At 32.6% G+C, this 13,433-nt stretch overlaps 1 protein-coding gene across 1 annotated transcript in view; it reads right to left on the bottom strand.

Moving 5' to 3' along the window:
* The window catches only part of LOC108686498 (dipeptidase 1-like), a 22,838-nt gene that overhangs the window by 2,597 nt on the left and 6,808 nt on the right, over positions 1-13,433 (bottom strand). Inside the window, exons 2-4 of the mRNA XM_018191837.1 lie at positions 2,263-2,592; positions 505-637; positions 213-401 (exon numbers count right to left, since the gene is read on the bottom strand). Of these exons, the coding sequence (XP_018047326.1) occupies positions 213-401; positions 505-637; positions 2,263-2,592 (652 nt within the window). The remainder of the gene's footprint in view (positions 1-212; positions 402-504; positions 638-2,262; positions 2,593-13,433) is intronic.

Genomic DNA, 13,433 nt, shown 5'->3' with positions numbered 1-13,433 from the left:
TTAATATTATACATAATTATATATAATTTTTTTAAAAAATGACTACAATTTCAGAAAAAAAGTTGATCAAAGATATTTTATTTAAAATTTTTATTGCAATTTAATTTTTTAACTATACTTGTAGATTCATGAATCTTTATGAGATTAAATTCGCAAGTTTCAGTTCTGTTCATTCTGAAGAAGATGTTTATTCCAAACTTGCTCTAATTTACCATCTTCATCGTCGTCTTCCACCGACGAACTTTTCGCCCATGGAGTGTTGCAAGTGTGTGTTAGTGTAAGGTACCGTACACCCAGCTGATAAAGTGTTCTTAAAACGGCTAAACTACTTCCTAGACTATGCCCACCCTCCACTCCAATCAGAGAAGCTATTCTGCCCCTCCCGTGAGCCTCCAAAATCTCTAGAAGTTAGAAATATAGTTGAATACAGTTGTATCACTCTGTCGATCGCAGTATATTATTTTCGAGCATTCTACGTCTCGCATTACGGTTAGCTGCACTTACCCCTCGACGATGCAGCGAACTGCAAATGTTGGGAATATTTTTCTATGAGCCTCTTAATGAGGTCTACCTGTTCCAGAGTCAGCTGAACCGCGTTAAGATGTTGAGATTCACACGGTACGTAAGCAGCCCAAAACTAGAAAAAAAAATTATTATATATAATTGTCGGAAAAGATTGCGCAGGTAGTTGAAAACGACTATATTTCTCTCGTATATTTAAAGAGAAATGCGAAAAAATCTCAAGAAAAGCGTGAAAAATATGACATACTTTTTATATCCTTTTTATTTTCTTAGGGAGAAATATATTTTTAATTAAAACATATATTTCAATTTACATTTACCGAAAAAAATAACAGATTAATTAAGGTGTCAAAATATTTCTATATTATAATAATATAATATTATATTTTAATAATATAATATTTTACAATATATGTTGCATACCTATACACAATAATGTCATAAATATGCAAAAGAATGTAATTTCCGGTTGTAGTTATGCAATTTTTTTCTTCGCTTTATAAAAAAAGAATGTTGGAATTCGCAATGTTGTTTGCATTTAAAAACATTATTTTATCTTACGAATTCATATAATTCCTCGCATAATTATTGCATTTTATTAAAATGACATTTTTTCCTCATTATTCTTGAGCTAGAACAAACATAATGTTTTTATTTTAAATTTCACTGACATGACAAGCAAAAAGATTCAACAAAATTATTATAAATCTTATTCATTATTCTTGATATACAATATCTATTTTCCTTTAGATCATTTCTACAATATATGTATATGCGCGCAAGCATGATACGCGCTTAATGCTCGCATCATTCAGACCTAACGAGCTCCTGAGTGCTTGCATGCGACGATAATCGATGCATTCAATCCGTCATGCTCATAATATCGTCGACACCTGAAACTCGTCTAGTCATCTCTAGTACGATTTCCGCGAAATATCCGAGTCTAGATTGCTTATTATATTACAATACATAATAATGCAATTTGGTTTTTGTACAGGTTAAATATCAAGAAAGATTAGGACATATCAGGAGAGAGTAATATCTTGGATGTAAAGTTAAAAATACACTTAACTATACATTTCAATTCTGATTATAACATCCAGAAAAAAATATTCTGCCATTTAGTGCTGCTGTGTTAATATCAGAAGATTTTCCATTTATATATGACCTCAAGAAGATACTCTACAAAGTAAAGGAATTTCATATAACCATAAAGCGCTGGATTTAGGATTGCAATCCTCTTAATGCTAGAATGTTTCGCATGTGCTGACATGCACGCGTAGTACGTAAATGACAAACTTCTAACAAATAAGCGTGCCACTAATATCTTGTATATTCTCTTATTTTAAAAGATTATTCGAGTTATTATAATAGAAATTTTTATAGATTATTTTAAAAGATTATTCGAGTTATTATAATAGAAATTTTTATAATATATAGAGGAATTTATTTTTGATCCTAGCTCTATGTCCTCATTTTTATAGATGATACGTGTTACAAATACACACGCCTGATTCATGTAAGATTTTCTATTTAGAGGAAATGCTAAGAGAAATTCCCTGTTTATTAGCAGAATATTTTTTTTTGGAGAGGGAGGGTAAATAATTACCAATAAAGATTAATAATCTAATTAAAGTTTTGTCTAAAAAATATTAACTCCAAAATTTCTATCGAAGAATATTATCAAGACTAAATTCAATTATTATTTATTATTTTATTTTGATATCCTTTTGCAATTACCTGACCGCCGACCATGCCTTGTCGCAATCTGACCAGATCGGTCTGACTCCAAGCGCTTTTGCTCCAAGGCGCGACTTGACGTAGATCCCTGTCGAAATCGAACTCCGCCAACTGGTTGTGAAGGAAATTGCGGATGTTCCATGGTAGGTCATTGTGGCCGTCGATCAAAGGCACCTCAGAAAGAACCTGTCGAACGGTTTCCAATCGCTCACGCGGCGATGTCAGAAGCGCGAGCTCTCCATCTGCTGGACGTGGCCCGACTCTGCTCACCCAGGTGCCAATCGACAGTATAATCACGCTTACTATCCATACACCACTCTGGCCGCCACTCTGCAATAGATAATCTTCTTTATATATTCTAATTGTATTTAAAAAATAAAGGCAATAATTTGTAGAAAGATTAAATGCAAGGTATGGATAAGTTTTTTTATCGACAAAATGTATATAAATTGTAAACTTTAGTTAAAATACAATTAATCAGAAGTGCAATTGCTTCTTAGAAAATATGATGACATAATACTAGTCACTAAATTATTAACTAGTTGTAACGAAGTATATTATAAATATTGCATTTTTATTATTTTCGAAACTATTATGTAGCATATGACTTTGGACATTGTGCAAAAATAAGCTTTTCGAGTGTAAATCCTATATATAGTCACGTATTGTTATCAGAATCAAAGAGGCTTTTTTGGAGCAATTTGTTAAATGAATTGTTCAGCGGAAAAACAAACTTCAATGATAACACAAAACGATTAACTAAGCTATAGAAGTTTTTTTTATACATGTATTTAGTATAGCATACGCGAGAGTATTGTTCTCGCGGGATTACCTCGCGTAATGAAGATAGACCGAAAGGGAAGCAACACGAGAAGAAGATAGTAATAGTAGTGTACATAGCTCGCCCATTGTTTCCGCACCTTGTACTCTTTGAGGGCGATGACCTCAGAAACGAGTGGTATTTTCGAGAAAGAGATGTGCAGCTTTGACAGAGATTATAAATTATTAAGCCTTGCTCATCCAAGCGATGCCGGTGGATGTTTGCCTGTCGCCGAGATTTGAAATTTACGAGAACGAAACAGTGAATTATTTCTCAAGCAAGGTATCAAAGCTCTCGTTGCTCACTTTCTAAGGCCTTCGCCTTTGCCAGCAAGGTAACTTGCGAATATGGAGGAAAATCGTATACGATGGCTGGAGTTTAATCTTTGCCGCAAATAATCTTTACCAGTATAGAACGAACCGTGGTACTTTCCTATATTGTATGATTATATGAAAGAGTCATGTAGATAAAGCATATCCTTTGTTCCGTGCATTATTCTGTTTACGAGATTGTTGAAAGAGAAAACACGCTTGCCTTCGACGTAAATTCTTTGGAAAAATGATTGATGGTTTTTTCTTTCTCAACTGATGATTGATTATAGAAACAATTTATTTATCATGCAACATTGAGAATTTATATGTATAATCTGTCATGAAACATTAATTTTTGATAAAATTATCACTGAATGGAATTCGTCAATTTTTAAGGAAGATAAACATATTATAAGCTTTTTTGCTCATTACTACTTTTATATTTCTGAATTTTACGCAACGGGATCGAATAGGTCAAATCAAAAGTACATAAAAGGTTCAATTGTACCGGAAAATATCTGCTGCCAAGAACCAAGAGATTCGTGTACAAGAGGGATTAGCTCAGCTCGGTGCTAGTCGTGTACAAAAGAACGAGAATTACTTGAGTGCTGAGCAATGTCGTTTAACTATATCCACTGCCCGACCAAACGACGACCCGTACTACTCGTTGACCGCGGGAATGCGGTTCGTTCATACTCGGCTGGCCATACACGTCGCTTTCTGCACCGGCTGGGGGTTCTGAAAGCCTCGGCGTTGTTTGAACTTCCGATGGTCTTACAGAAATATTTGCACGAAGCTAACTTTAGTTGGCAATAATCATTACGGAATTTGCGGCTTATCACGTCATATTTTAAAAATATTTTACGACATTATTAAATAGTTGAATAGTTGAATAGTTTCATCAAAGTGAAGCGTATTATGTAAACAATATTATTTTCCAAATCGATAATTATCAAGAATTTTTGTAATAAAATAAATTGAAACAAAATTTTTGTCTTTTTTTGTAGAAAAATAATTTGATTTTTAGATAAATCGAAAATTTATATGCAAAATTTATATGCAAATTATAGTTTATTTATTAAAAAAAATTTTATTTGTTATTAAAATATTTTTTTACAGGAAGACAATTTCAGAATTTCAATTTTACTTTAAAAATTTCGTTTAAATATCAATTGATTGTCCATGTAAAGTAATAATATAATGTCATTATTGAAATGAGGATTTTTATTTTCGTACACTACATGAATTTAATAGAGCAGGCAAAATGTACCGAAATGAGATATAAATTCACTGACGTAACGTTTGATGATTAATGAATAGGAAGTGATTTAGTGCCATGTGAACGATATTGTTGAAACCCTACACCTACTGGTTCGAACGACGATTATACGATCGTTCGCTTCTATAGACGATTGATATTGAACTGAATCTATTCAGTTGCACTGAATAGTAACGTTACATTCGTTGCATGCGTCACGCTTAGCTTTCACCATTAACTATGAGTCGATATTGGTTTCCGCTTTTGAAATAAATTTTCATAATCTCGTGCTCAATCCGGCTTCTTCTATGATAAATAATTAGTATAAATAATTTTATCCAGTCTTTATTTTTTAGATTATATCGTCGAGTTCGATTAATGTTATACTTCAAAGTATATGTATAGACAATGAGAAGATTAGAATGTAACAATATAAAGATTTTTGAAATTATTTAAAAAAACTTCAGATTATTTTATTTTTTTTTCTAGAAGTGTATATTTTTTAAATAATAATATTGGTAGGCATTTGAAGAGATAATAATATACGATTTATAATATGTATAAATGCAAAACAGTACAGTTTACTGAAATATTTATCATTGAGAGTTATTTGAGAGGAACTTGAATAGCTATCATCAAAATCAGAAATCAAAATTTTGCATTAAGCAGTACTTAAGCAATACTTATGCATTTTTATTTTAAAAAATTGGAAAATATATACATTCTGATCTACATATGAGCTTATAGAGCTTATAAATCGTTAATATTCTTGAGTATAAAAGCGGAAGTACAGAAGGAGGTTGGAAAAAGAGGCGGCAAGAATAGCAGAGAAAATCTTAAATTGGCTTGCATCCAAAATGTCAACTGTAATAAAAGACCATATTAAAAGAGTACAGTCGAGGCCATTGAATGTGCTCAGTGGATGCATGCATCGATATTTTCGAAGATTTAATCTATGGAGTTATTTACTAGGTCAGTCGATTTTGTTTATTGCTTTCACGGTACAAATCACTGAATTTTATTAAAAAGATAGTATTTTGTTATTTTGACAATTTTTGTTATTTTTACGTGTATCATGATAGATAAATACATAGATACATCTGTCTATGATTAGAATTGATTAAAAAATAAATTATTACGTAAATTATTAAATATTATTAAATTATTAAATTATTAAATAAATATTATTATTTATCATAATTATTTCCACTCGATTAATATTTTGGTGATAAAAATTATTTTAAAAATTCTTGTGGCTCTTGTTCCACTATTTCGTATGAATTGATAATTTGATCCTAACCCACCGAATGAGGGACTGCAAAGGGTTAAATTGGGTGGTCGATTCGATATTCCGTGCTCGTATTCGGAGCCACGATATTGCTCGTTTCATAATTAACACATCAATTTGGCGATCGATCGTTTGCCCATAAAAAAGCCGCAGTCGATTTAAGTTGCAACCCGAATTCTAATGATCTTCCTGGCGTAAAGAAGGTTTTAACTTTGCGCACTGATGTTCGCACATGAATTTCTCAGAACAATTGCGAACGTACGATATGATATTGAAAGCGTGGTTTAGGTTACACGAGTAGTATCTATGCACAACGTCGTAGAACGCTGTACGTTATGAACGAGGAACATCGTTACATTCGTTATTCAAGTGCTTGAACTACATAGGCGAGCTTCAAAAGGGGTCATGCGAGGCAAACTGGGTTTCGCGGCACTTTTAAGTTTCACCAGGAATATTCTACGCGCGAGCGAGAGAGAGAGAGAGAGAGAGAGAGAGAGAAGCGAGGGAAAAATTACTTTGTAGCTTCACTTCCCGGGGGACATCGTAACGTTCGAAATTGCACGGTGGCGACTCTCTCTCTCTCTCTCTCTCTCTCTCTCTCTCTCTCTCTCTCTCTTTGTCTGCCACTACGGGTGAATTCAAAAAATTCTAAAAAAACAATCGGAGACTCTCGATCTTCCCGCAACCAGCTTCGCCAGAGCCATTTCGTTGGGACTCGCTGTTGGAAAGAAAAATTACTTCGAGATGTTCTTCCAAAGACGTCGTTCCGCCCGAACGGCGGCATGCATTTTAACACGTCGAGAATTTATACGGCATGAAAGAAACGGAAATTTGCAAAATTTCTACCATATGTCTCCCTTATAGAATTATGTATTACGTTTGTGTGAGACTAGGGTCCATTTAATGAAGTACTTTTAAAAATGTATTTGATACGCTCGATGTGTACAGCATACATAAGATATATATTAAATATCGTATCTTCGTACTTGAAGAAATCTTTCTCTTCAAAATGATATTTGATTTTTTCAGATTTTTCAATCATAATTTTTCAGATTGAGCGGATGCATGTAAGTGGAAATTCAGGAGCAAATGTGCGAACATAAGGCAAGTGAATCGAAAATTCCACGGTCGCAATTCATGTTACGTGACTGAACGCAATATTTCATGGAAATTTCTCTAGGGATAGAAGCGAGGTGAAGATGGCGGCCAATGGTCAGAGAAATGATTCGTATGCTTTTGGAGCGTTGAATCTCGCCAGAGAGCATCGGCGATTAGGTGTAAAACCTTGGTGAAGTATGTAAAGTGGCGGAAATATATTCTTTAAACGTCGTCATTATCCGTCATAGGAAAAAAATGTATTTAATATGGACGCGTAGTACTCACTTAATAAATAATATTTAAATTAAACTTACGTACTTACATAATTAATATTATTTAATATATATTATTTACTACATCATGTGTAATTTATTTATACTATTATGCATAAATTATTGAGTCTTCACTTTCATGTCTTAAATTCTAATTGCATTGTTATATAATTATAAAAATTTATTATATAAATTATAAAAGTTAATTATACAAATTTTGGATCCAATTCCAATATTCATGTGACAATTTAAATAAGCAAAAATTATGGGATAATTTCCATACGTTTTCTTTGCTGTCAAAAATACCGGTGCATATTTTAGAGCGCGATGGATTCTTGTCACAATTGCAATTTTTCGACGCGTCCAAGCGAGCGTTGCTAGCGTGATTTGCGACAGTCAAGCATTACACATGTAAGCAAGGCGCGTCAGTGGCAATATTCCCATCAAAACTGCGACACTTGTCACGAGGATATGTCACGCTGATCCGTCACGCGGATGTTATGTTATACGATTCCAATATGATAAAAAAATGTCAGCGCGCGCGTGCAATTCCGCGAATAAATTACTCGACGCAGCGCTCGTGATAATACAATGAAATTGGTGAGTGGATTAACGGCGACTAACGGCATGTATTTTCGTAGGAGCGATCTTTAGCTCCCTGGGAAAAAAGCGGATGTGATTTTCGCGCTATTCCTGTCGCGGAGGAAAATCGATGACCGGCGCAAATGGATGGGGTTCAGACGCAATCCGGAAAAGCATCGACCGCAGATTTTCTCGTGCAGCGCAATAGTCCTGCGAGAAAACATCAAGACAAAAGAATGGAGGAATCTGTTCGCATGGAACCTTCCTTTTAGTCTGTTCCGCCTCCTTTTTTTTTTTCTCTTCCTTTTACCACGATATATTTTGATACCTGGATATGCGCGCCGAATTACAGCTCCCTAGATTGTGGCGTTCGTAACCGATATGGTCGTTTCGGCAGATACTCTCGCCCCGGATCCGTAAATATTTCTCGCGCATTTCCGAGTTGGCGCAGTGAGCTCGTGTTAAGTTAATTTTGCAGATCACTGGTATGATACGGAGTAAATTATGTATGAGACTAACATGTTGGAGATAGGAATCTGGCATGCGGGCAAAGAGATTTGAGGTACTCTGGATATGACTGGATATGAGAAACAGAGTTGTGAATTGTTATGAGAGATTTTTATTAATATTTTTTTCAAAGTTATTATCACGCTTTCTCATTCTTTTTTATGACTTTTATATTATCATATATATAATAAAGAAAACACAATAATAAAGAAAACATTGTACTTTATACTCAGCAGTATAAAAATAATAACAAGTATTGTTATTATTAATTATTTTAATTATTTTATAGTATATTGAAATAATTAATAATATATTTAATCATAATTGCCTAAAGAAATAAGAGATAACATGTTGCATAAATAATTTAATCAATTTTAATAACTTGATAGTAAATAAATAGTTTTATTTTTATTGCTGAAATTTTTATATTGTAATTTACTTAATTAAAAAGCTTCTTACGAATACATTTATTTGTGAAATTTGATACCTGATCATGGTATACCACAAATTGATGTAAAGCTTTTATTAATTTTACTGTTATCTAATTAAATATTCCATTGTTCATATCTGTACAATAGTTCTGTATTATTGAAGGTTATATTGATATCAAGTTTTTTACGAAAGATAATTTTTTATAGCTCATGGAATTACGCGATGGACAAAGAATGAAGCGGTCAGAGGAGTGAGACACGTGATCAAGAAACAAAGAGAACCGGGAACAAAAAAAAAGTCGCAAACTTTTCAGTCTCGAGTCCGGGAAGTTTGTTATTTCCCTGGCAGAGGATTCATACATACGAGCACAGCGTGGCTGCGAAGGGTGCAATTTGTACGCGAGTGTAAAGGATGGTGGACATAGGAAAGGATCAGACATTGGGGGCAAGATAACTCAATGCGAGAACTTTGAGCATGAAACTTCAAGCTTTGAGATTGGAAATATTTCGCGTTGCTATTTCTCCATTCTAGAGTTTGAAGCGCTTTGCACTTTCGATAGCTTCGCTAGAATCTACGTAAATCAACAGTTCAAAACTTTTTCGCTGATTGTGAGTATCGTTCGTTCCTTTGGTAATTTCGGTGTTATTCCAACATGCGAATATTTATATAGTAAAACCGCATATTTTATGTTTAGCGATTGTCTCTATTTGTATTGAAATACAATTTCATTGAGATGCAATAATTAAACAATTCCAGTAAAAGTTCAATGTTGCTAATATTCTTTTTAAAATGATTAATGAAACACATATATTAATCGATAAGTGATGTGTTTTATTCAAAATAAATATTCTTTCTTTGATATTACTATAAAAATATATGTTTATTTTATATATTATTAACGATATTTTTTATAATTATATAGTACGTATATAAATGTAGTATATATATATACTACATTTATTTTATTCATTTATTCTTAAATAATACAGAAAAATATTAAATAAAAATCATTTAAAAAATTAATTTGTATTCGTAAAATAATTTTATCATATCTCTCGTAACATAGTTACTAATGAATATTCATAGAAACTTCTACAACGAGAAACGTTAATAATCCTACCTCACGGTTCAATAAAGTCATGGTTAGCGGTGGATTCGTAGATGTTGTTTTTTTCTTTCTGTATTTTACCATGAGCTCCAGTTTAATACTAATCTCGCTACGTTTTACTGCGTGCTGTCACGCGCGATATACAAAGGCGTGATCATAAAAGTTTTCTTTCTTTTTTCCCTTTTCTTTTTCTATTTATCCTCCATTTTATACTTTCTCTGTTTTTGTTTCTTTCTCGTATTTTTTTTTATATTTCGTATTGTATGTATATTTGTGTAATTTTTTTTTTTTTTTGATAATCCAATCTCGTTTGCCGCTGCTAATTAATTGCTAATAAGTGTCTGCAGTTCACAGTCAGGACTGCATTACGTAGATACGTGCGTTACCGAATGCTACCGATCGTTATAAACCCTATAGCGTTAGCTTTAATCGCTTTCCAGTCAAACGATTACCGAATTACAGCCACGAATTTATTCCGTTTCGGAATTGGTCGATCGTTTCTATGCGATTTTTCTCTTTCCATTCTAGCAATCAGCAGCAATAGCCGATAATCGAACCTGTTTCAGAGTACTAACGTGCGCTAATTAAAATATTTTTAGCTGTACACACCGTTCTAGTTGATGTGCATAATAATTTGCTTTTTACATGTGATTGACTGGGAATTGACGTTAATTAAAATAAATCCAAATTTTGCGCGAGTACTGGTATTGAAAGTAGATTAGAATGCGGCGGTTTATTGACGGGAAGTCGATCTGTTTTCCATAACGTGCAATGGCGAGTACACCCTTTATACACATACACACACATTTCACCGAGTCTTTTCAGATACGGCGAAATAAAATCTCTTTGTGTATTTTTGCGTGACGTCCAACGAGTTTTCAACTACATATGTGTTTCTTTGGACAGTTTTTTTTTCATAAAAAACATCAAAATTCAAATCTGTTATCCACAACGATTGAATTCAATTTGCGTAGTGATACAGTTCTCTCTAATCAATATTCATACGGGCGCCATAAAATTCTGTCTAAAAATGTCGATACAGCGCGTAGATACTTTTTTCACTTGAAATCCCCAAAAAAGTGCTCACGCGATAGCGAAATTCGCAGAACGTTAACTCTGATACAACATTCGTTTGATATTTAACACCATTATGTCGAAGGAAGGATAACGGATTGACGGGCTCGAAAACCACTTTGATACGGTACCACAGTTGTGCACGAGTTTCGAATCGATGGTGGTAAACCGCATCTTCGACACACGAATCGCACAATCTAAAGTTCGCCAAACGCCTGAGGTCTAAAGAGAACTTGATTTCCAATAAATTTGCGGTATACAGTAGAGACCGAGCAAAACAAATGTGATACGATCTTTTCGAAAAACTTTCGTCGATCGATCGTCGCATTACTCGCATCGCTGCTGGCACTAAGTAACGCTTTGCAAATCGCTTAGATTATTAACTAATCACACACATCACACACACACACACACACACACACACACACACACACACACACACACACACACAATACACAAGATACTAACACATAATATTTAAACAGTTTAAAATTTATTAGATGCTATGCTTCAATGAGCAAAAATATTAACGATGATTGACATTTAATATAATTGAAATAATTTTATATTGCAAAGTAATATTTAAATTTGCACAATCAGAAACTTTATTTTATTAAATAATAAAACTATATTTTTATAATTGATCATAATATTTAAAAACGGGATTTGTTTCATTTTTTTCAGCAATCTCAGTTATTCAAAGTCTTACCTATACTCAACTTATTTTCATTTGCATTTAATTTTTTTAGTTAAATATTGTTTGACAGATAAAACTAATGAATTGACATATATTGCGTTGATATATGAATAAAATTTTCGGCTTCAGTTTTTTTTAGGAATCTATACGGAAATGTCTAACTTCGCAAATGCCACGCACATGAAGTATGAGGAACATGCTTCTTCGCGGGTAAAACGCGAAAATACAAAAATGTTTTGCTTACGAGAACAGTCGATTGCACTCGTGTAACGACTTTTCTACAGTCGAATAGATTGAAATGTGAAAATAGCGCTGAGTTTTGTGTAGGCAAACAGGAAAACAAACCAGCCAGGTATTGGAAAAGCATACGGTGCTTTCAAACGTGAAATATTATTGCATGGATTCGCTCAGCACAAATTTGCGCACCCAATTTTAGTATTATTATTACGGGATAGTTATATCTGGAAGAAAAGAGAAGCATCATTATTTTATGACTGATATAAAAGATTATTTATGAGAGCAATAACTTGCAAACTTTCCGTGATGCAAGAATTCATTAAAATTTATATTAAATGAAAATTATATTAAATGAAGATAGACCGAGAAATGATCAATACAAATGTTTATTTGAATTAAAATTGTAAAAAATTTACCAAAGATATTGTTAGATATCAATACTTTATATAATACTGATATATAATAGCTGTCTTCACTCATTTGTGTTATATAGAAAATTTATAAAAGATAGACGTATAGGAATATATATATATTCCTAATATAAATATCTTATCAGAATAATTATATATGATTACTCTAAAACGCAAATTTATTAATATTTTTTATATATTAGTTAATTAATCATTTTTATTACATATCCATTAATTCCTGATTTTGTCGGTAGTCAAATATTTTTTTCTTAATATATTTTTTATTACATATATAATATGTATAATAATATTTGGTAATTCTTTACATATTTCTTTAAATCTTTTGTATTCTTCATACGTTTTCTTAATTAAATTATTCCCTATTACGTTATTTATTAAGTTCTTTATTAAGTTATAATCTCTATCTACACTTATTAACATTTACTTTCGTAAATAGTTACAAAAGTAACAATAACTGTATTTTGAAAATATTAATATAGAACCAACTATTGTTCCTTCAAACGCGTTAACGTAACAATTTTCGCTTATTGATAACAGAGGAAGCTGTATGCATTGTCAAGTATAACTCAATATTATCCGCACCGCAGGATATGCCGCAGCATTCGAGTAGTAGTTGCGAGTAAGGCCAGATACTCGTGGCGAAGTTATGCGTAGTATTTGCCCGCGAGGACATAACTCCGTGCGCAAAGTTGGCAGAGAGCAGCGTTGGCGTCCCTTCCGCACTAGAATAACAAGCCACCCATGTTACAACTGGGAAGAGCCAGAAATAGATGCTGAATTCGATTTAAATTGAGCCTGTTAAATGTTTACTTCCACAAAAATTTTTTTATTTATATTGCAGATAAAAGATTGTGAAATATATAAATATGAATTAATGAAATGAATACGAAATTATTTGTGTATTTGAGATTTAAATATTGTCTAAAATTATATTCTCAAATTTTTTAATTAAACATCTCATGCACATATAATGTTATGCATCGATTTTATTACATTATTCACATACACATACGCACACACACACACACACACACATATATATATATATATATATAT

The sequence above is a fragment of the Atta colombica genome, unplaced genomic scaffold (genome assembly GCF_001594045.1).
Source record: "Atta colombica isolate Treedump-2 unplaced genomic scaffold, Acol1.0 scaffold187, whole genome shotgun sequence".
NCBI classification, from domain to species: Eukaryota; Metazoa; Arthropoda; class Insecta; order Hymenoptera; family Formicidae; genus Atta; species Atta colombica.
This window is presented reverse-complemented; position numbering and strand designations above follow the sequence as displayed.